The sequence below is a fragment of the Pseudochaenichthys georgianus genome, chromosome 12 (assembly GCF_902827115.2).
Source record: "Pseudochaenichthys georgianus chromosome 12, fPseGeo1.2, whole genome shotgun sequence".
Lineage (NCBI taxonomy): Eukaryota > Metazoa > Chordata > Actinopteri > Perciformes > Channichthyidae > Pseudochaenichthys > Pseudochaenichthys georgianus.
This window is the reverse complement of record NC_047514.1, coordinates 18845772-18870076: the sequence shown is the minus strand read 5'-3', so window position 1 is coordinate 18870076 and position 24305 is coordinate 18845772. Positions and strand designations below refer to the sequence as shown.

The window sequence follows — 24305 nt, the reverse complement described above, 5'->3', positions numbered from 1 at the left end:
CCAGCTTTTTTAGGCTATTTTGGGTGTCAAAATGTGTGATTAAGAAAATAAGAAACAAAGATAAGACAGGGAAATAACTTCAGACTGTTGAGTCCACAACAACTATATAGTGTCACAAAGTTGTATTCAACTCAGTTTCAACAAAAGCTTTGGAGTAAAGAGTTTCATCCATTGCATATAAATATACAAATACATTTTCCTTTACAGTTCATTTCAAAATAGTGATATATAATTCATGTTGAATTATCAACAAGGCTAAACTGGTTAACATTTTTAACTTGCTAAGCTTCTAAATATCATGGATTTAATTCCTTAACGATTTTACAAGTGGTATAAAATGCAGAGAATACAGTACAATGCAAAAGAAGTAAGACATTTAAACATGTTTAGAGAAATAGGAGATAAGAATAGACATATCAGTGTGGAGAGAAAAAACGTTTTACTGGCACCATGACGTAGGATAGTCCTTATTTCAAAAATGTTGAGTATTTAAAAAATATAAAATGTATTATTAAGATGTGTTTTGTGTTGTTTTATATGCAGTCCTCTGCATTGTCAATTACAGTACATCTCGCTGAGTTGCTATGAAGGACTCTTAATACCTGAGAAAAAAAGAATAAAATCATGATGAGGATTGATGGAGGAGGATACAATGCTTTTATACTTTCACCTGGCTGCTATATCGATAAACTGTTACTGCTACTGGATGGGTATTTTGTAAATCGTGTAATTTCTAGCTTTATCTTTTAATATGTTTATGCAGGCATCTTCGGTGATATTAAGCTATCTTTGGCTCTCAAATGTACATTTCCCCTCTGTTGGACAAATAAAGGTATTCTCATTCTGCTGAAGAAATATCAAAACCATAAATGTTACTTAGGGTTTGCTACTCACGATGACAGGCGACATCCTGAGACGTGGGCGTAGTTGCCGGTGTACTGGACAGCACAGCGCACAACGTTGTTGCTGTAGTCTGACTCTGGGACATGATAGTTGGGATTTACATTGATCTGTTGCAAGAAGTAACACAGCAACAAAGGTAAATAAACAACAAAGACTCCAATCAAATATTCAAGGGTTCAGGTGATTCCACACAAGTGTAACTGCTCAAATGGGTCAGATGTCTCGCGAGGCAGATAAATGTCATCTGGTATTTCTGACAAACCTTCAGGATATAGTCTCCAGCCTTCACATCTGTGATGTCGATCCACTGGCAGTCGATGTCTGCGTTGTAGGTATCATAACATCCTGGGCTCAGACCCTGCATGTTGGACAGCATCCACGTAAAACACGTTTGAACAAACTTTTTAAACAATGTGAGGGCTGTGTGTATATAGAACGGTAACTGTAACAAAGATTCTATTGTTTTAAAAGAGTACAACATCTACGTTTTATGATAAAAATAAATAATAAATTAATAGTGAAGTCAGCTTGGCAAAACGTTAAAAGAGAATGGAAGAATAAGTAATGTGCCAGTAACAGGAAATCATTGAAATATTACTGGCTCATGCAAAAAGGAAATATTAAAATGGTTCTTTACAGGACAGCTGCCTCAAGGTCATTTGTTTTTCTAAGTTCAAGTCTGCTTTACAGAGATTTGTGAACCAAAACCATCAATGAGAAGGCATCATCCTCTAATTTGGAATGAACCGACACTAAATGGAAATGTGAATGTGCAACATGGCATCAAAATAATTTAAAGTTATTTCCTATAGCTATACATCTTGTGAAGTGGATTTTGTTTTGCAACTTTCATAATTCAAGTAATAGGCCTTTTTCCAGAAGATATTTTGATATGTCAGAGAAGGTACCGTAGTAAATAATCAAATAAATGTAATCTGAAGTCCTGCAGCTGCTTCAGTTCCACCGTCCTGTTATTGTGAGGGCTGGCTCACTGTCCTGGCTTACTGCGACACATGTTTCATTCATGTGGTGTCGGAACAATCGTAAATATCAGTTCCCAACTGGGACAATGTATGTGAACGTGACATCAAGTCAGAACAACAACTCCAAAAGTTGGTCCTGCCAAGTTTGCGTCACCAGACAAAAGCAAATGTTGGGTTGATAGTAAGAAATGTTTTGTTAATTCCCATGATGTTGCATATCTATTTTGCTCACATGTTTTTTAGTATGGTATTAGCAGGGTCGGCGTCATGGGGGGTCATTCACGGGCCATGCCCCCCCCAAATGAGTCACTGTGCCCCCCCAACGCAGGGTGGGCAAGCCTTGCCACTTTGCCGTTTTTTTTTTTTTGTAATCATATAGGCCTAAGTGAAAACGTTTCCACTAAAGGTTTTTTGTGTGAAATACATCAGAAATAAAGAATACAAATATAAAACACAGCCTGAGGTGTGCTCACTGCTGCTCTCTGATTGGTGTGTTGCTTGACCAATGACCCCCGACCTTTGTTTTGTTATCATTACGTGGCTGTGTGTTTAGATGAAAGCTGGTGGCAATCTGTTCATCTGTTACACTGATTATACAGTAAAGCCATCGAAAATAATATGATATACAGTACAAGTAGCCTACTTCTGGGTCTCTGTGTTTCATTCAAGCTCTGCTCTCTGTGTGTGGCACGATCGCATTTTGTGAGTGCGCGAGAGGTAACGTGGAATGTTGTTGTTAGCATCTGGTTAGCTAGCTATGCTAACGGATATAAAGGGCTGTTTCTACACCAAGGTGGAGGAGAGTCCTCTCCTGTCAGACTGAGAGGATCTTATAACGTCAGCTCAGTGAGGTAAGGACTCTCTCAGTGTTTAGATAGTTCACTTTAGTGTAAGTTATCTCAGTGGGTCTCAAATGGTTTGGTCACCATTTATGTCAACAAGTATTTGCGAGGAACACATTTATATGATCATTAGCTTATAGTTATTAAAAAAAATAAGAGAATAAATGAAAAACGGGTATGAAATCCTATAGGACAGTAACACAAGAATACAGTTTAAAAGGGGAGTGATTAGTAAAATATCCATAAAGTTCTGTTTCATATGGATGCTGAGAGATGTAGGCTATCCATAGATCTCTTCATTTTGCTCTCAAAGTGCACCAGATTGATGCATTTAAGTTCAATATTTTAAAAATAATCTTCCCGGGGGAGCATGCCCCCAGACCCTCCTAGAGGAGGTTAGGTCCACCCCCACCTAAAACATGTTCACATGGATAGGATACTATACATTTGCACACTTTTTATATGGTGGCCTATGTCCATATGTTTCTGTTTTGGTGGTTGTGCCACAACCGTGCATGTATGCACAAGTCATAGGTGCACTAGAAAATAGCACGACACCCCTGCAATGTGTGTGAAAGACAATAGACTTTACAGCATGTTTTTTGAAATTGAAGTTGCGTTGGTGTTTGTGTGTTGGTTGTTGGCGGCAGTGTGTGCCCCCCCTTGGTAAATGATTTCCCCCCCCATTCGATTTGTTCTAGAGTCGACCCTGGGTATTAGGTTGTTACTGTAGGTTCCTTTCCACATAGAGATCGTTTTGTATTAGCCTTAACACTGATAAGAAGTAAGGTAATGCAATATTTTTTGTGGTTAAAAAAAATTCTACAATACAACATAAAAGAGCACACCGAAGTCGGTAGAATGTCTTCCCAACTTTTGCTGGACCATGTAGGTTACTATTGTTTGTATCATTAGAAATGTATATAATCGCTTTTCGTACGATGAAAAGTCAAAATATATGCTAATCTGATGTACAACAGTTTTTTGGTCATTGGGGTCCTTTCAATCCTGTTGTAATAATAATCAAACAACGCAGTGAAAGGTATACATGTGTAGCCATTAAAATAAATGCTTCTCCAGGGGTGTTTATAAAGACTTCAACCATGGCAATAACTCTTGGTTAGTTACATGTTAGATTGTCTATGTGTGCACGATGACTGTAATTCATGATTATATTGTTCTTGCTCGACAGGAGCTAACTGGCTCCATACATGCCATATCATGTTCCATGGGAAAGGAACCCACTGACCCTGTTCATAAAAAAGTCAAGTAATACTTTGCTAATAAAGAAACATTTCAGTTTAAAAGTCTGCAACATTTAAAAAAAAATGTTGCAGGAATGTTTTTGACCTGGCTATGTGAGGTGCAGGCAAATCTCCTGTAGTAGCCGTAGTCACAGGAAGTGTCCTCCAGGCAGAAGCTAGCCTTGTGGCCCTCAGCCACCGATTGTTGGGTGGAGGCGTCCAGCAGTTCGTAGTGGCTGAACTCGTCCATGCTGTGGAAGTGCCTGTGGATCAGCAGGGTTCATTTTTAATGTAAAGCGAAGGAGGTCCACATCAATCTGGGACTTGTTAGTCGAGACCCACCAGAGAATGTTCATGAGCGCAGTTACACCACAGTGAATCTGAGTTTACTTCCACTTCATTATGTTAAAGACAGTTTGTTTTATGATAACATAACAGTCTGAATCTTAGCACAAGTTTACTTTCAAAACACTGACAAGTAATATATACAGTCCACATCAGCAGTGTGTTGGATCTCTGCCAAATGCACTCCTTTTCGGGAATCAGCGCAGTGGACCGATTGTTGCACAACATAACTATGGGCTGAGGTAGTTTCTGAGGAATCAAGGAAAACTAGGCAGCTTTCCATAAGCTCAATAAGAAAAGCAGCGGTTCCCCTTTCTGGCTCATTATCCTCATCGCACTACTTTATTTTACAACATCTGGCTTTGCAGCTGTAAATTAAGTGAATTGAAGGTCATATGAAGTGCATCTTTTAAAAGGTGTGTTTTACTGCCTTCATGCTGAGATTGCATTAATACAAAATGACACCTATAATAAAATCTCTGATATAAAAAGTGATAAGCCTATAAAAAAAGCTTACAAAAACTATAAGACAGCCAAAAGTAACAACTGTGGTTCAGCAGGGGGTGCCATACCTCAACTACAGACTGGAAGAATACAGTGGAGAGAAAAAATAAATAAATTAGAAAAAACAAAGATTTAAAAAGAGTGATGTGTTCAATGTGATTCAATCTTGTGAGAAAAACATATGAGCAATGCAATAAGTCTATATCTGAGTCAGACACATCTCTTGATTTCAGCATGTTGGCAAAGGATGTAAAAGTCTCTGTGATTGATGGTGAGGTGGACATGACGTTATACCCACTGGTGACAGCTGTGCCACTCCCAGGAGTAACGTGGCCTGCTGGGGAGGAAGTCTGCTGTCCCCTGGTTCTTCACTCTCTGGGGAAACCTCAGCAGCATGCGGGTGTCATAATCTCTCACACTACCTGAATAGGCCGAGCTGCAGGCACACAGAAGAAGAAAACACAAATCATACGTTGATACAAGTCCGTCAGGCGCGTTCAAACCGCAGTACTTTTCCCACTTTAGTTCCGATATAGTTCCGAACTGTTGCGTTCACGTCAAAAAGAGCCGGAACTAAAATTAGTTAATGAGAACCTTTTCACCCCCTTTTCCGTCCCTGCTAGAGAGCAGGGACTTTCGTGGGAGAAAAAGGTTCTTATGTCTGATTGGCTGGGCGGATTGCAAACCACGCCCCGTAAAACTCCCAAAAAGTTTTGTGAAGCCGCCATTTTATTATCCTCGCATTAGCATTATTAGCATTATTAGCATTAGCCCAGCGCAGAAACGCAGAAAGACTAACTTATGGCAACACAAAATAAAACATGGGAGCGGTGGAGATGAGGAGGTGTCGGCGTTCTGGCGATTTACTCGGAAGGCTTCAGTAGAAGCTATATGGCGCTGCTTCTACTGAAGCCAGTCCCCAACTCCGGGGACTTCCGGCCGGGGACTTTGGGCGGCAGTATTCGCCGTGAAGTGGTTTGCGGCCTGCCAGTAAACCCAAAGCAGAAGAAGAAGTGACGTCAGCGGCTTCATTTGCCTAATCCTCCAAATCCCAGGGATTTATTCCGGTGTGAACGCGATCTGTACTTAGTTCATGAGAACTAAAGAGTTCTCATGAACCCTTGTGGGAAAAGTACTGCGGTGTGAATTGTTTTTCCTGCTGGATCCCTTCTGGGTGAAAGCCGTCTATGGTGGGTGGAAAAACAGTCTGTAGACAGTGAGGCGGATTTAGGATTGTAGGAGATCCGGGGTTTGGGTTGGGGGGGGGGGGGGGCAGGGGTACAGTGCTATTTTTTATAAGTGGGGGGTGGACCGAACATCCTTTAGGGGGGTCGTCGCCTCCTCTTGGGGGGTCCGAGGGCATGCTCCCCCGGGAAGATTTTTTTTTTAAATATTGAAATTGAAAGCATCAATCTGGTGCACTTTAAGAGCAACATTAACCCTACCTTAATAAATAACACCTTAAAGCGGACAAAAGGCACTGGAGAACACTCATTAACACCCTTTAATGAAGCAAACTAATGCCTTAACTCACTAATAGTCGTTTACTTATTAAGGTGAAACGAATGTGCGTAGAGTTTTAAAGGATGCGGATAGTCTCACCTTGATTCTGGCACATTGCTTATCGTTTTATAGATCTATTGTCATCCACCATCTTTGTTTGTGACGTAAAGAGTGTAAGAGTCACGTTTCTGAATCGGACACTCTGAGTGGATGCAGTCACAGCCAATCGGAGTCTGATTCAGAGGGTTGCCTGTCAGTTCTGTTGTTATGTGTACTGAAACGAGAGCCGGTTTAATTCCACGCGCGAAAATAAAAAATGGAATACGTTATTTTAGTGTCTTAAAAGTAGACTGAGGTATGAAGTGTTAACGTTACATCTTAGGATAATTTTGAGTCATGTTCTGTATACATACTAACATATAAGGGTATACTTAGTGTGGTTACTCCATGTTTACTAGCTATAACATTAACGTTACATCACTCTTTTTCACTTCTTACTCAGTGCAGATATCACCATTAGATTAACAAACCTGAAACATCATCCATTTCTTGACTGCTGGTGATGACATTGTTGTCAGCTGCTGATACTGCTGCTGCTGCAGCTTGTGGCGCCTGCTTCAATGACAATAATTTTCTAATATCCATAACTGTATAGGCTATTAGTTTAAAACTCGTCAGGCACTAGGAAGGATCGCTTCTTCTTCAGGGCAGGCTACGCAGTACGCAGGCTAATGCCCCACAGTGGATGCCTCTCTGGTGGACTCCGATACTGCACATTACTCCCGAGACGTTTTAAAAAATATATATATTAAAATTTAAACAAATATATTTATTTTTTTAAGTGAAACATCCGGGGCTTTTCAGAAAACATCCGGGGCTTGAGCCCAAGTAGCCACCCCCTAGCGCCGCCACTGGTAGACACGTGGTTGTTTGATAAGCTTTCGATAATGTGTTTACCGTTTGGGCTTTCTCCTCAGGGAAAACTATGATTAAACAGAAATCCTCCACCACCCACCATGTATGCGCCATCAGGGTTAATTTTACCTCATTTTATGGCTCCACTGGGCACTGCATGCCTCACCCAAAAACACTTAAAGCAGTCGTTATGGCGCATATGTCTCTGAATCACTCAGACTTGGATGCAAACCCTGTATTTTCTCTCTGTCTCTGTGGATTAGTCCTGACAGAAGTGTACCTTGACAAACAGTTCTCCTCAGATGCACATCTCAGGTTGTACATTGGGACTCTCTGGACATAAGAAGAGGATTCAATGTAGTACGGGTCAGGTACCAGATCAGGCAGACCTGAATACAGTAAAAAAAAACAAAAGGGGTACATCAAGCATAAATCAAAATCTGAATGAATGTTTCATACAGCAAACATGTTAACAGATGCACATAGAGCTAAAGTGAGACAAGATAGACAAACAAACACACAGAAAGACATACAGGTTATAGGTTATATATCTATCAAATATTTTGTTTGTTTTGGGAACTCTTACCGTACTGGTGATTCCTTGTGCCATATCCGGGTCTCGATCTCCGCCTCGGTCTCTCATACACGTCATAGTGATTACGATCGGTGGACTTGTAAGGGTCGTATGGATCATCCCCCACCATCATGTCTTCTCTCCGGGGCAGAGGTGGACTGACACTGGGCTTTTCCTGAGTCTCATTGCTGCTCCTCTGCGTCCCCGTGCGCTCACCGGCCCCGTCGCCGTGATGCTGGCGGTGCTCGTGCCCCCTTGCGAGCCTTTGGAGCGGCAGCGGGAGCCCGCGGGGGCTTTGTGGGCTGGACGCCGGCCCGGAGGACTGCGGGGCCGCCGGCTGTCTCCGGGGTTCCTGATGTGTCACGTCCGCATCTCGGATGATGGTGAGAGGTTGCGCCTGCACTTGTTGCTGCGCTGCGCCCCTGCGCCTCCCGGGCTGGTACTGCGACCCCTGGCTTAAAATGCTAAACACCTTACCGTTGTGGGCCCACTTTAGTGTCTGCCGGAGAGCCGCTCTTTGGTTGTTCCCTTGTTGAGTCCCCGGATTCGTCTGAGACTGTGCAGTTTGCAGGATGGAAACCAAAATGTAGACGCACGCATATGCGTAAAGTGGCGTGCCAAGTGTGCGTAATCCCATTGTGACCTGTATTAAAGGAGATTTAATGGGACAACGCAAATACTTAATAATAAACCAGGGTTGAAACTTGCTTTTAAATATCCTTCCTTTCCATTTGAAGGATATTCAATGAGCAGAGAGGCAGTTTAAATGTATCCGTGTAAAGTCATATCGCTCTGCTCCTGCGGGAGGATGATTATGAGGAGGAGAAGGAGGAGTTCAGCATTTTTGAATTTGTTACACAAGTCTGATGATGCTGCTGCTCATAACCACTAAACGGATACTCTGTGTGATCATGTCCAGTCAAAAGTGTTTGATAACGGCTCTTACTCCGAGAGGTGTGTCAGTGAAAGACAGTCAAACTTTTCCTCCCTCACAAAAGAACAGATGCATATTTTGAATCAAAACAGCGAGAGAAAAACAGACACAAAGATGATGATGTTCCCACTTTGTTATGATGCATGGGTTTTATATAATTATGCTCGGAATAAATGTCTGTATTGTCCTCATCTATTCTTTGTCTGCTCAACAAAAAGTCATGATAGATAGCTTTTCCCTTGACTGTTGGATGAACTCCTAACCAAATTGCAGCACCCTCTGCCAGAAGTCTGTGCACTGCACTTTCTCATAGCAGGATCTGAGAAACCTAAACAGGAATGGTCCTGCATCATTTTCAGTTTTCTTCTGGGAAAACGTCTCCCACAAACTCCCTCCGCCCAGCTGTCTGTGCTGCAGCCCTGCTGACGATGTAAAAGATTCATCACATGCGTCTCACAGTAATCTTCTATAAGGTCATAATCATTTTTGTTCTGAGCAATAAACAAAATGTGGCTGTGGTGATATTTGATCTGCACTTGTGCGTTGGGTGGCAGGCTGGTGACGTTTTTTTCTACAATTTTCTCCCACGTTACGTTTGTTATGAACGTATTAAATGCGTTTATTTTCTACATATCTTTGCCATTTATTTAACCCTAACCATAACCCAATAAGCTGCTGTGTCGTTTATTGCACCGCAAACTGTCATTGGAACGGCGATCAAGCCTGAAGCCACAGAGCTCTTTGTTTTAATGTTTGAGGTGCAATATCAGCGTATCATATGCACGCAAAATCGGACTTCTCCGTATCTATTGCACGCCTTTGCAAAGTCGTGTCATTTGTACGCAGAATGTGAGACCGGGTTGGGTGACCCCTCTCGAGGGCAGCTCATTTGCTGCAGCCCAGTCAAATCACCGCCCTATGTTAACATCAGAGCTGTAATGCATGGACTGGGAAACCTAATCTAAGGTTTTAATTTCCCTCTGTCTAGCAAGCTAGGAACATCGTTCTTCCATAATTGACCACAGGAAGGTTGCTGCTGGACCATTAGTTTAGGACTTCAATGCAAAAACAATTGGATTACAATGTTACAACCATGATTAACTGTGCTGTTATGTATATTTACCAAAAACAAATAATAGAAGTCCATAAGCAACAAGTAATGAAATCTATGACAGACAGATTAATTAAAGGTTCCTGTATCCTGGTAGACACTGTAGGCAGTGTAGGGGGAAGATAAAATGACAATAATATTAAGTGCTGCATACCATTTTCTTATCAGAGATGTTATGAAAGTGGGAGATTATGGGCGTGGCTTAAGCACACTTAACTTTCTCATCATATTTCTTCCGATTTCTTGTATCTTTCATATGAAACAACTAATTCTAGAATTTCAAACATGCAGAACAAATGACCATAACTACATTTCTAAAAGGGGAAAATTAATAATCTTTGTTCTCAAAGTAATGATAAACCTGTGAGTTGGATATAGAAAAGTCAGAATCAATATGTTTTTTATTTTAAAGAAAATTCAGATCGAACATAGTAAAAAACTGTAAATTATAGTGTCCGTCCAACAATTATTTTTTAGATTAACTGATTCGTGAATTCCATTACCTGCAGATTACTGCCACTTGTAGATCAGGTATTGTTAACAATCTATATCATGTCTTGCTCATGTGAGAACAAAGTAAACAGAGACCCATTCATAAAAACGTTGCCCCAAAGCACTACTAGTGGCCAAAGATTCCACAAGGTACCTTTAACTTTAAATCTGGCACATTTCTAGAAGGAGAAATACAGAATAAAACAAGCTTTCAGGGGCTCTAAGCACAATGTGATTTATACATGAACTTTTATGATTCTCTATTCTGCCCAAACAGTAGCTGTGAAAGAGATTAAGATCCAAAGTTGGACTAAAAATACTTTACAGTCTGAGAATGGCTTTAATGGCAGGGTACACAAATTAAATCAGGGGCCGTTTCTCAATCTCGAGGATACTGGCTTCCAAGGCAATACTTAAAAAATGCTACGTCATCGAGTGCCGCCGAAGCCTACTGTTCCAATGTCCAGCATACTTGGAATTCCACCGAGGCTGCGTCCTTGGTTTGGGGGAAATTTCGAGGCTGCACATAGGTAGACTTCGCATCCTTAAAATCCCCACAATGCTTTGCGCACGGACCAATTTCAAAAACCCTTGCGGAGAATGGCTGAACCGACGCAGCACACATTGAAATGTAAGTATGTAGTGGCGTAGAACATGTGTGGGTAAATATGTTACTTTGTTACATTTGATATCACCAAAAATGTGTTCCGTGAAAGTAAAGCAAGTTCATAATTAGATAGACATCGTGAGGTATTTATTTTCGGTACAGTTTATGTTGAAATCGTTAGAGAGAGTGGCACACTTGTTAGCCTGTTCCATTGTTCTTCGTTTTCCGAAGCCGTGGCTTGGAAGCATACTTGCTTCGTTTCTGATGGAAGTGACTTGGAAGTACGCGACTACCAAGCCAGCATCCTCGAGATTGAGAAACGGCCAGGCTGTAAATGACAGTTTAAGCATGTGTATTGTTCTTGGATCACGGAGGGTGCACATCAGTTTTACATTTCAGGTTGTGTAAGCTCTAAGGTCCAATCAGAGCCTATCAGAGCCAAGCTGAGTTATCTGTACCCCTGAAAAAGAATCCTCCCTGCAGATGTGTATGAGTTGTTAAAGAGTTTAAGATAAGAGGGAAATGTGTGATACTGTAACAAGACTCCAGAAGCTCACTTATTCACAATTGTCAGTTCCCGAGGACTAAAAAATGGCCATACGAAAATCTTTCCAAAAAAAGTCACAGCTATATTGAGAATAAAATTGGGGCTGTTCTTTTATAAATGGTTACTTTTTGGCCCTCCGGTCATTTTATTTTCATTCTACTAATTAAGATTGGTTTGCCTATAAATCACCTACAGATTAAGTTTGTTTTCTATTGCAATTGTGTTTTCCTTTGAGGATGACTAATTTACGCTGGTTTAATTCTGCCCACACAAAGTGAAAACTATGTGCATGTGGTGCCGTGTTTCCTCCTCAGACAGAACCAGCTGGTTGATGATATTTTTTTGCTCGTAAGTCATTGGACTTTTTTTCTATGTGCAGAGCCCTTATTCTCTCCAGCGAGGGCAGCATAGTGTTCCCCTTTAAAGCTCAAGAGACACATCTGCAACACATTAGCCAAGTTCTTTTGTCCACGTTGCTGGAATTCACCCTCCATTTCTGATACTTCTGAGCAGGCTATAAGAATTGAACGTCTGGGTTGCAAACTAGGAGGGAAAATAGTGACAAGGCCTCCTGCATGAGACACGTCGGGTACAGAGGGAGAGAGGATGCTAAACTTACCATAAAACAAACACCAACTATTCCCTGCCATCACTGACTCAACATCTGGCAGACATTTGTCTCGTTGCTTGAGATGTGACGTTTGAGCTGTTAAGCATGCAGCCAACGCTTAGATTTAACACAGATATAGTTATCATATGATATAAAATATATTTGCAACTTCAGTGCTTAAATGTCAAATGAGGGTTGCCTACAATTCAGCTGCAAGAGTATCACTAAGTATTATTTTCTTCTCCAGTTCTGATTTGTTTTTCTCTCTATTTGCATTTAATTATTCATTTTCATGCCATCATTATGATCTCATCACAGTGAAACAGGACCAAACACATCTCAGAAAACATCCAGAGCAAGACCTACATCCTCTGCTGATCTCCTTACAGCTTTTTCCACTCTTCCATCCATTTGCAAAACTCAGCAACAACCTCAGGTTCATCTCAGCTCAAAACTCTATGACAGAAACAGACAATTCAAATATGTTCTCCTCTTTCATAAATACTAGGTTTCCATTACTGTTAGCGCACCACAAACACACACACACACACACACACACACACACACACACACACACACACACACACACACACACACACACGCACACACACACACACACACAGAGTCTGGTGGACTACGTGGCATTCTGCACATACACTACACTCTAAAAGCAGGAGGAGGAGCGCTTTGTCAGGTCACAGCCCAGAAAACTTTACATTGTGCAATAATTCATGCATATACTATTTTTTTCAACTTGTTTTTGCCCCAATATGTCTGCCGATCCCAAAACCACAGAGCTGAAGGGAAAACTTGCTGTTAAACCAGTGATAAAAAGAAATTGTTCTGTGTCTTTCTATTTGGAAAGATAATACCAGACTAAACAGTGAAGGGCTTAAGACATTATTCACACTAGAAGTCATTGTTGTTTTTGTGGAAGCCTTAAAACTCCACTTTTCAATGAATAGGATGTTGATGTCTTTGGTAGTGGTTAAAATGTCAGCGGTACAATGTGAAACAATGAGATTTAAACCTTTAAACTGAAATGCTCCGCTCCCTTCACTGGCTTCCGGTAACTGCTAGAATCCAATTCAAGACAATGGTACTTGCGTACGATGCTGCGAATGGATCTGGCCCTTCCTACATCCAGGACATGGTTAAACTGTACACCCCAGCACGTGCACTCCGCTCTGCATCAACCAAACAGGACCCAAGTTCCCATCAGCAAAAACACGTGGGTTTGCTATCCTGGCTCCAAAATGGTGGAATGAGCTCCCATTGACATCAGGACAGCAGAAAGCTTACACACCTTCCGGCGCAGACTGAAAACTCATCTCTTTCGACTCCACTTCGAGCGATAGAACTATTAACAAAGCACTTATATACTAATAAAGGACTGGCTTATCTAAAGCCAGTTGAGTAGCACTTGAAATGTTTTTGCTCTATGAAACCTGATGTACTTATATGATTCTGTTTTCTTCAAGTTTGTATTTTGTTGGTCGAACGCACTTATTGTAAGTCGCTTTGGATAAAAGCGTCAGCTAAATGCAATGTAATGTAAAAATATTGGACACTTGGTGGCAGGCTGTGAACACACTGAAAGCATAGCTTAGCTTAGCACAAGATTGAAAGCAGCGGAAAGAGCTAGCTCCATCAGAAGCTTCAACAGTTAAGAAAGATTGAGCATTTCTATTTCTTAATTGTAACTTAGAAATAGAGACATCCCTATAAAAAGGCTTACTTGTGGTCTGTTCAGTAGTGAGCAATAGAGTTGCTTCCAAGCACATTATTGCAAAAAACAGGGAGTCTGTAAATCCACAGTGTTGGTGAAAGGAAAGACAACTGAATCAACTAGTTTTTCCCTGCTCTACAAAGCAAAAAAGGCAACACCATTACAAGAATGTCTGTAATGTTTTACTCTGACAATAAGTAATGCTTATTTGACATGAATCTAGAGTACACATTCCACGTATCGTCGTGCAATAGCGTTGCTTCTGCACGTCATTATTGCACTCTTGGAGAGACCCTGGCTAGCTGTAGCAGGTTTTTTGCTAAGCTAATTGGCTGCTAGCTGTAGCATCATATTTAAAAGAACGACAATAGAGCAGCATCAATCATCTTATCTAACTGTTTGGCAGAAAGCAAATCATACTACTTCCCCACATTGTACTACATTTGCTTCAAATACAGAAGCTCACTGGTTAAGGCTGCGGCCCCACGAGGACGAATTTGGTCGTTTGCGTTACTGTTTAGTGTCATATAGACCGTTCGGCCACACGAGGACGACCGAATACAGCACTAAACGACTGAGGAAACGACAACGGGTCCCAAGGTGGATAGAAATGCATACGCCACTCTCTGGGGGGTCAAACGGCTCCGTGTGTGCGCCCTATACGGACATTTTCAGATCACTGATAGTGATTGCGCAATAGCCCCGCCTCTCCCCACCTCTTCTGCTCACCTCCGTTTACCCGCGCCAGTGCTGAAGTGTTTCGCCACCAACAACAACAACAATGGCGGATCGCAGAGTTGCTATCATGCTCCGGACGCTATTGACCATGCTACAGTTGTTTGTGCAACATCTACAGCAATAATGATGAGGCAATAGCCCCGCCTCTCCCCACCTCTGCTGCTCACCCCCGCGTCAAAGTAAACTGCACCCTGAATTCAGATTATTTATCTTTCTCTCGTGAGTGAAGTCTAATCTGACAGGACGGAGACACGCAGCTCTGCTCACCTGCAGCTCCTCCCTCTGCAGCAAAACTCACACTTCAAGTCAGATCATCACCCTTAGCTATTTTAATTACCTCTCAAACTCCCTAAACTAGTTATAAATATGTTTATTTTTACAGTCGGCCGGGTCACTGATTACTGGATGAGCTGCTGCATGAGACAGACACTGACGCTGTCTGAAGAGAAGGAGGAAAAAGAGAGGCTCTGTGTATTTTATTATTATATTATATAGAGTCGTTATTCATTTGTTTTAAAGCTCAATAAATAACAAAGAAGACCTTTGACCGGCACTTTTATCATTTTGTCCGGAAGATTTAAACTTTAATACACGCTGACTGGCGGAAAAACTCTGCCCGGTTCCCTCGGCCCCCACCGCGGAGAATAAACAGAAGGGCAACCATGACAACCATGCTTCTTCGCTGCTTTTGTGGAGGAAGTTACAGCGCCACGTAGAGGCTCCTGCATATGTACTGCAGCTTCTCCAGCGGTTGGAGCTAAACGGAGCGGTCTCGTGTGGGCAGACACTATCCGGATAATTATTGCATGTGGACAGAAGCCGTTTGCGATTGCGTTTGCGTTAATCCTATGCGTTTAGCCGTTTTCGTCCTCGTGGGGCCGCAGCCTAAAACGGTCACCTCTCAGTAAGAGCTGTATTGTAATTGTGCAAGTTCACCTCCAGTTTCCTCACCATGCTCCAGTGCCGCTCAGGCGGGCTGGAGTAAACTAACCTCAGCTTTAAATGTTAGTTTGTCCTTCTTCCTCCATATGCAGTTCAAAATGGGTGAGGTCCGGCCACAAGTGACCTTTAATTACTTTAACACGGGTATAAAAGTGAAAACAATAATTAGCGAGTAAAGTGAGGTAACAAAGGGGAAAGAATGTGACATTAGGGTTTCACAATACAAAAGAGACTGAGCGAAAACTATATTTCTTTGTGCCAAATTGTCTCTTGACTTACAACTTTGTGACTGTGCTTGAGAATGAACTATGAGACAGAAATAGAAACAACTGTGACTTTGATGGATCGCCTATACTATTGTTCAGATGCACTGCTCTTAAATCCTGGCTGTCAGAATGAAGTGGTTATGTCACCACATGAATCAGACATTTATTTTGCGATGGCTCCCTCTGGAGGACGCACACAGAACATTACAAATAATCACTGCACTCTGGCCTTTGTTCTTACAGTAAGTCTAGATTTATTAAATTGAATATTAAAGCTAGCCTGAGCTGTTTTGTTAAGTTTAATCTTACTGCTATAAATAAAATGTTATTGGTGCAAAGTGTCCTAGCTTCAGCTTTAGCTAGTTTTACCCAGTTTAACAATCCCTCTGTGACGTTAATTAGCAGTCATCAACACAGGTAGTATTATCTTTTTTTGCAATTTACATAACGTCTATTAAATAATTACTGATGTCTCAGAAATAAGACAAATAAGACCACATGGACACAACGATTTCGGCTAGTCTCTTTAGTTTATTTATAGAAAATGAAACGAAACAGGAACATTTACAGTAAGTACATGTAAGCCTCAAAGACTAAGCACAACACTGTCTTACATTTTATCATAAATGTCATAAATATTAATAAAAACACATTTAAATCACATCATAAAAGTTGGCTACTGATTTATTTTTGGTCCAATAGACTGCATGCTGTAACAGATCTGAACAGATTGAGATTTGAAACTATCTAATATTTGTTCATATTAAAAAAAAGTAAATAATAAATCATAGATATGTTTTAAGATGTGATTAATGGAAAGTGAAGCTCAGTGCAGAGAGGAATGCAGATCTTGACAGACAGACCATGGGTTTAATAAGGCGGCGGTAATGAGAAGCGTTTGAGTCACGCAGCGTAAAGCCAGTGACCGGAGAAGTAGCTCTCTGTGCTCAGGCCGACCGTCCCGCCACTCGCCTCCAGCCACACTTTGTCCCCCGCCCCGAGCCAGAGCAGCATGTCCCCTGCTGACATGTGCAGACCTCCCAGAAAAACCTTGAAGCTGCGCAGCGCCACCTTGTTGTTACGAATCAGGTCTACATTTCCTGAACTGAGGAAGGATTTGCAGAGAAAGCTGAATTGATAAACACCCGGGATGACGCAGGTGAACTGGCCCGTCTCTGTGCTGTATTGGCCCTGTTTGTTGTAGATGACCTCTTGGAAACGGATGGTTCTCTCTGAGGAGGGGCTGTACTCGCCCAGGCGGACGGAGAAGGCAGAGTTTGACAGTGAAGCATTGCTGGGAAGAGCTGGTAGTTGGTCTTTTTTGATGTTTGATGCTAATGGATCTGCAGAGGAACAAAAGTATAGATTACTCTGCTTACTTGGTGAAATACATGTATGACCTGCTGCTATGTTATGAACTATCCAGAGGTGAATTGAAACATAGCCCATGCATTCAAAATCTGTACTTAATTACCCTTTCGAGATACTTGAGTATTGCATTTGTCTACTACTTAATACTTTTTAAAATGTTTGAATAAATTACCTGTTTATAATTTGTTGTAGTAATTAGTAGTTTTTTTGAAGATCATCTTACAAAACATGACACAAAGTTCGATTAAAGAAATCTCTCTGTTTCTTCGTTGTCTTTTAGAATAGCTAAAAAACAATTACACCTGGTACCAGATGATGTATTAAACAAGCATGTCCTGTAATTGGCCGTCTTTTTTAAATAAAAAGGACAAAAAAATAGGTAATTCACAGTGAGTCGTTTCTTTGCTGTGGCACTGTTGTTTCACAGGTAGCACATGCTGCGGGATTTCCTTCCTTTCAAGCCGTCTTTTATCAGTAAATAAAAATGTTCCGACTTCCAAACATTGGCTGATCTGGGGCTGATAATTCAGTTCCGCCGTCAGAACTAAATTGAAAACGGCTGAGGATTTGTCTGTGCACAAGAATGTTTAACTCGACCACTGCCAGGGAAATGGTTTTAAATTGATCAGTCACGGATTGAATTGATGAAATTTCAATGAAGATACTGAGGTTAAGTATTTTTTTTTTTTCTAAATGTGTTGGGTAAATATGTGTTATTTTCATTTATTTTGACTTGATGAGTATTACAAAGTAAAAATAAACAAAATAGACTACCTCGTTGTCCTGGAGACCCCTCACATCCTGAGGTTCCTGATGTACCTGGGCAGACTGGGGTACTTGAGGTTCCTGGGAAACCTGGGACTCTTGAGGTTCCTGATGTGTCTGGGGATACTGGGGTACTTGAAGTTCCTGGGAAACCTGGGACTCTTGAGGTTCCTGATGTGTCTGGGGATACTGGGGTACTTGAAGTTCCTGGGAAACCTGGGACTCTTGAGGTTCCTGATGTGTCTGGGGATACTGGGGTACTTGAAGTTCCTGGGAAACCTGGGACTCTTGAGGTTCCTGATGTGTCTGGGGATACTGGGGTACTTGAAGTTCCTGGGAAACCTGGGACTCTTGAGGTTCCTGATGTGTCTGGGGATACTGGGGTACTTGAAGTTCCTGGGAAACCTGGGACTCTTGAGGTTCCTGATGTGTCTGGGGATACTGGGGTACTTGAGGTTCCTGGGAAACCTGGGACTCTTGAGGTTCCTGATGTGTCTGGGGAGACTGGGGTACTTGAGGTTCCTGGGGTTCCTGGGTTTCCTCTAGGTCGTTTACAGCCTGAACATCAAGACAATTTAGAAGTTAAACAAATATAACAGTATTAACATTTAAGGATTAACATTTTTATTTATTTGCAAATGTCAGTAAACCCTGAATGTTTTTTGTTTTTGGAGTAACACCTTCACCAAGATGTCAAAAAGTTAAGAACTACAGGTGTTGCTTGATCTGAATGTGAACTTTCATTTGACTTCATTCTGCTCTTAAAATATGACTGCAACATGTTAGTGCTTAAAACCAACCTCTTCTTCCCCGACACCTATACAGTTATCACCCGAACCTGCAGGACCAAACACCACATATGAAGAAGGGTTAAGACAGAGTCAAGAAGAATAAATAAAAACACCTGGTTAAAAGCGGAATGAAAAAATACAGTTAGGAGAAATGTCTTAATTCAGATTAGTAATTTGGACCCCGTGGTAACTTGTTTCACCTTTGCCCCTGTCCCTCCAGGCGGACAGGTTCAGGCGTCCGATTCTGGAGCAGCGGACAAATCTGTTGCGATTTGAGATGACGCTGAAGGCGTCGGTAGGGATAAACGAGATGCCGGTGTTGTCGCAGATGATCCTGGATATGGTGGACGTGGACAGAGCCGCTCTCTGAGCCGGGGAGAACACGCCCTGGTTCTCGTACCACAGCCTGATGATATCAAACAACAGACTACGGTCAGCAGATCATGTGTTTGTAAAGCATTTATTTTCATGATTGTGCATCTGACATTTAACATAAATATATAATACAATTTATTATGTCAGACACATTTTTTTTATATGTATACATTTCGAAACAATCTAATGCTCAACATAGCCATGAATGTAAAATGTACAATTTAACAGTTCATCAACAAACAAAAATACTGTAACCTGTGACACTATACATGTAGATTGTTAGAAATCAGAACTAAATGTGATTCACATGTTATTATCTACATGGACACTGACCTGTCCCCCTGGCGGATCCTCTGGAACTGTGATGCGATGAGGCAGGCGAACAGAGGCCCCACGCGGCCGCCACGGACAAACGGCTCCGCCACGCCTCCCATCCAGACGTCGATGTTGGCGGGGGTCCCGTATAGCTGCAGCAGCTTACGGGCCAGGTCGCTGTTGTTCAAAACCTGAGCGAGCTCTGCCTGGTTCCCTGGCTGAGACAGGCCACAGAGCTTGCGCCAGGCGTTGTAGCCTAGAGGAGAAAACATCGGGTAAGCAAATAGTGGATGAGGATAATAAGAAAGAAAGAAACATCAGAGAAGGATGATATTCAAAGTGAGGGATGTACCAGGCAAGCCGTGGTCACGCCCCCTCTGCATGTTGAGAGAACCGAGATCCAAAGCCAGATGCATCACAAACTGGAACAAGCGCTCCCTCAGAGCGTCCACCATCATGTGATCCTGAGTGTTCAGCTTAGCAGGACGTCCAACCAGGCCACGGAACACGGGGTCAATGCCCCCTGGAGATATTTAAATAGAAGTTAGGGTGACAGATTGATAGGTTTGAGAAGCTGAAAACAAAATTCTCTGCCATTATTGCATGAAAAAGTACTTTAGCAGTAAATTGAATGTTATTTTTCTGTTCTTAGACACTTTCTTTGGTTGACTTATAGTTGCATTTCTATTTGATAAGTTACTCCACTGCTCTCTGTAAAACTCACCCTCAAAGACGATCCTCCAGGGGGTGAAGAAGGCCTCGAACAAAGGCACGCTGGGTAAGCGGGAGTTCTCCCTGTAGTTGTCATCCAGACGGAATACGACTGGCTGGATGGCCAAGTGGGCGAAGCGGTAAGCTGCTGTAGCGAAGACGTTGGCAATGCTGGGGTCCACGTTAGCATTGTAGCCGGGGTAACGGCCAAGCTGTCTACGCATTGCATCAGGACCCACAATGTGAGGCAGATAGTCCCTGAACACAAACAACTGGGAGAGACAGAGGTCGATCCTGAGTAAAACATGTTGTTGTAAGGATAGGAATATATAATCATGAGTGACCCTCAGGTTTTGCTACCTGTGTGTAAGCCCCCATGATTTTGCGGGCCTCCTGGTAGAGCGTCTCGCTGTCCCACTGCGGGTTTATTCTCTTCAGCTGCCGGGCCAGGCGGTTGTGCTCACGCATGAACAGAGTGTGAATAGATGTGAGAGCGATGTTCTCGTCAACGCGGACGTCACCTTACAGACAGAAATGTACCCATTAGATAGTTGATCAGAGGAGTGTATGTCCTTTGAAAATATTGGCTTTATAAATGATTCATCATGTCCTAATAGTTTCACATGGGCATGAAGAGGTACAAAAAATGAACATTTGCTTATTTACCTCTACTATAAATTACTTTCTATTTTTCTTAGCTCAGTTATTATATCTTTAATGTAGTGAAAACAATCTATGTTATTTTTCTTTGAAACTAGAAATTATTTAAATGCACACATGATGCATTGTTGTCGTGAATATTTAATTTTATTAAGTCTTCAAGATACTTATAAGTTATACAGTATATTTATACTTATATGGACACATATATAATTACAAGATAAGACACACCTCTGCATTACATTATAAGTATTGAAAAAATTATTTATAAGACATTTATATCACCTTAATGTGGTTGTATATGGAAAAGTGTCAACTAAGCTATTATAGTGTAGCTATTAAGCCATTAAAATGTCGCCTTTAGAGCCATTAGTGACAGGAAGACACTTACCTGCGAGGAAACAGGGCACCTCTCTGGCGTTGGTGTCGTTGGTGACCCTCCTGCGAGTGGCGCACATATTCGCCTGCATAGGGTGGAAGGGCAGCAGCTCACGTCTGATGTCTCTGAACTCGGTGTTAACGCGCAGCAAACCACCGTCACTGTCGGGATCTCGGAGATACTTGGCGAGCAGCTCCTCAGAGCCGTATACCTGGCCCAGATCCAGGAAGGCCGTCACCCCGTTGATCTGCTCTCTCTTTTTAGGTTCCCCGCCAAAATTGTAGGCGGAGTATCCTGAACCGCAAACAGGGGCCGATCTGAATGCAGGGATGCAGCTGTTTCGGCCGGTGGGCAAGCGGGGGTCGCCGGGAGGAATCTGATTGTAGGAAAGAGTCCAAGAGTTATGGTGGGAAGATTTTAAGTGAAAACAACATGTATATATTTATTTTTGAGCATTCACACCAACCGGGATGGGTATGCATGGCTCGATTTTCTCACAGCTCTCGTCACAGTTGATGCCATTGCTGAAGGAGCGGATGCTGGGGGAAAATGGCGTGAAGGTGAGATCGTGGTCGTTCCATTGACCAAACATGGTCACCATGTGAGTGTATTCTCGGTCGTTGACCACGCCCGCGTCTGTTGTGCTCAGGATGTTGTTGGACACCTGTCGCACCTGAAGGTGGAGGACAACTTGGTTTTAATTTAAATCTGCATTTACGTATATTAATCAAGATGAGTGTTTGCGATTTGAGGTCATACCAGTGGGAGCAAGAAGTTGTTGAATCTTCGAGTTCTGTCTGAGCCCTTCGGTTGGGAGATGGCGTCGTCATACTCAGCAGGAAGCAAACGGGCGAAAGGGGTGTTGGAGGATCCGAGGCGCGGGTTTTTTCTAAAAGCAAATAGAAAATGGTCATGTTTGGAAACGCTGCTTGAGAAATCCTAGGTTTACACATCTCCTGTGGCTCAAGATGTTTAGGTGTATTGTTTAGGTGTATTTCAAAAGAATTTCCTCTTAAAATGTAAGCCACAATTGCTCTCATAGACCTTGTAAATGCACTAAATCAACACAGATTGCTTTTTGGAATGAAAAATACAATTTATTTTTACAAACATTGACAATGTATTTTTGTCCAATATGGTGTCAAAATAAATGAAAATGCTTCTTAGATTAAAAAGTGAATTTTTTCCAAAAACATTTATGTTTCTCTTACATGTTGTTGCAGACGCTGTTGGCTGTGCGATACGTGTTGAGGTTTGGTGTTGTGCGGCATGAAGGAAAAGTGACTTGACTTGCACATCCAGTTATTTTTGACAGCTTATTCAGGTCCTCTTCAGAGAGCAAATCTGTACAAAATATATATTTAATAGAGTCACATGTCTGGTTCATAATTGCAGCCTTGAAATGCTCCGTGCCTATATTACAAAATGGTAAACCTCAGAAACCAGGAAAAGTTGTGAGAAAACAATGTGAACTCTGTATCTTCTGAAGCAATTGGAAACAGGACTCAGAGACACGAGGAGAGCTGGAGCTTTGATGGCAAACACTGATGGTTTATTTGGAGTTACGGCCGGAGAATTTACAAGACAGGTGGTGTGTTGCCAAACCAATTCTGAAGAACTCTTTCTGTAGCACAAGGTTTTAACTCGTTCGGAGTGTAAAAATCAACATTCTTTATCAGTGAGACAAAACAATTATGCACCCTGAATCTAAGCTCCCGTCCATAGAAAAGAATGTGCGCCAGGCAACCTACGTCCCTGAACAGTAATCTACCTCTTGGCGGCTTGTGCTCTGCATAGACTGGCAACAACAATGCGCCTAAGCTGCCCCTCCTAGAGATAGCAGCAAAACCCAAGGCCGTAGAACTATGCCATGGAAAGGAGACAGTAAAGAGAGAAATCGATGAACTGGGTCGAAGGTTGAATACCTAAGCAAATTATTCCCTGACACAGGAGTTCTTTTTGTTTCATGCCACATGTCTGACCTGTCACGTTGAGTGAGCGTTTGTGCACATGATGCACCCTCTCCTGTAGCAGGCGGAGGGTTTGTGCCATGTAGTCTGCAGATCTCACAGCTGAGCGCGTTCCACCGCGAGGCTGCTTCAGCAGGCGGAGAGCATCGTGAGGACGCACCACCTCTTTACGGACCCGTCTCAGACTCCTGGAGGAGAAAAAGTCACAAAATCAAACAATGAATTTAAATTGTGTTATTTTTTGGGAGAATCGTAACTTTTTCCATACATTTTTCTGAAATAATGCAATAAATGGCTTGCATGTAAATTAAAAACTCTTTAGTGTACATGATCGCAGAATTATATTAAAATATAAATTACTATTTTAAAATGAACTCACTCTTCTCTTGAGTACTTGTAAGCATCATCAACAATTTTCTTTGCCTCCTCAAAACAGGTTTGAAGAAGAGGACTGCCGAGTTGTTCCCCTGCGAAGAACACATTTGTCAAATATCGCAATAATTTGGAATTAACCAGTAATGTTACGCAAATGGAGAAATTAAACAGTGATTACGATGTAGCTTACCTGCTGGTTTGGAGTGAGCAGGAATCAGGCAGACGCCCAGCACAAGAAGGGCAGAGAGAAGCATCTCTAATAATAAATAAGAAAAAGTCAATACAAAAACTAAATCTAAAGTTGCTATGTTTCAGCATAATGTTACACCAAAATATCAAAACATCCCAATAAAACACAAATGTTCTTGCCTGTGTCTGTGAAGACTCCTGTGAAGATTTGAGTTGCTCTTGAAAATGTGGAGTGTGTGATGCTGTCTCCTTCTTATACTCATCGTGGGGCCTCCATGCCTCGCCCCCGAGCTGATTAAGTGAAGATAATGCCCGTAAAATGCACTTCCTTCTTCCTTCTCTTCGTGTTGCAGCAAACCCTTTACCCTTATCAGTTATTGTTTCTGGTCAACGCAAGGCAATATATTTGTATAAACCAATTAAAAGTGCTTTACAGGATCAAACAGATAAAAACATAATATATTTGAATATGGTCAAAGTGAGAAGAAACACATAAACACACAATTAAAAGAAAGAAAACCATGTTTAACAGTTCAAAAAATAGAAAATTAAAAAGCCATGTTAAGAAGAAATGTTTTTAGACCTGATTTCAATTATTCTAAAGTGCTAGCCATT

General features: G+C 41.8%; 2 protein-coding genes across 2 annotated transcripts; both read right to left on the bottom strand.

Moving 5' to 3' along the window:
* Positions 1-105: 105 nt before the first annotated feature.
* Positions 106-8637, bottom strand: loxa (lysyl oxidase a). Its single transcript, XM_034096048.1, has 7 exons — positions 7826-8637; positions 7520-7628; positions 5120-5257; positions 4079-4235; positions 1166-1261; positions 895-1010; positions 106-602 (listed from the first exon to the last, which is right to left on the bottom strand). Exons 1-7 carry the CDS (start codon positions 8448-8450, stop codon positions 596-598), a joined length of 1248 nt encoding a protein of 415 aa, XP_033951939.1. The 5' UTR covers positions 8451-8637; the 3' UTR covers positions 106-595.
* An 8401-nt stretch (positions 8638-17038) lies between these two features.
* Positions 17039-23952, bottom strand: mpx (myeloid-specific peroxidase). The gene is made up of 16 exons (XM_034095257.2): positions 23871-23952; positions 23692-23757; positions 23506-23593; positions 23139-23314; positions 22368-22500; positions 21916-22045; positions 21623-21829; positions 21169-21532; positions 20478-20638; positions 20131-20389; positions 19759-19929; positions 19425-19662; positions 18917-19122; positions 18726-18763; positions 17935-18483; positions 17039-17132 (listed from the first exon to the last, which is right to left on the bottom strand). Exons 2-16 carry the CDS (start codon positions 23753-23755, stop codon positions 17124-17126), a joined length of 2793 nt encoding a protein of 930 aa, XP_033951148.1. The 5' UTR covers positions 23756-23757; positions 23871-23952; the 3' UTR covers positions 17039-17123.
* Between the last annotated feature and the right edge of the window lie 353 nt (positions 23953-24305).

Coding starts and splice junctions, on each gene's coding strand:
- loxa (XM_034096048.1), bottom strand. CDS start 8,450: ATGGGATTACGCACACTTGGCACGCCACTTTACGCATATGCGTGCGTC. Junction 1,262..4,078: donor CCTGCACCTCACATAGCCAG/GTCAAAAACATT, acceptor TCCAACATGCAG/GGTCTGAGCCCAGGATGTTA. Junction 1,011..1,165: donor CTGGAGACTATATCCTGAAG/GTTTGTCAGAAA, acceptor TTCTTGCAACAG/ATCAATGTAAATCCCAACTA.
- mpx (XM_034095257.2), bottom strand. CDS start 23,755: ATGCTTCTCTCTGCCCTTCTTGTGCTGGGCGTCTGCCTGATTCCTGCT. Junction 22,501..23,138: donor ACGCTCACTCAACGTGACAG/GTCAGACATGTG, acceptor TATTTTGTACAG/ATTTGCTCTCTGAAGAGGAC. Junction 19,123..19,424: donor AGGATCCGCCAGGGGGACAG/GTCAGTGTCCAT, acceptor TGATATCATCAG/GCTGTGGTACGAGAACCAGG.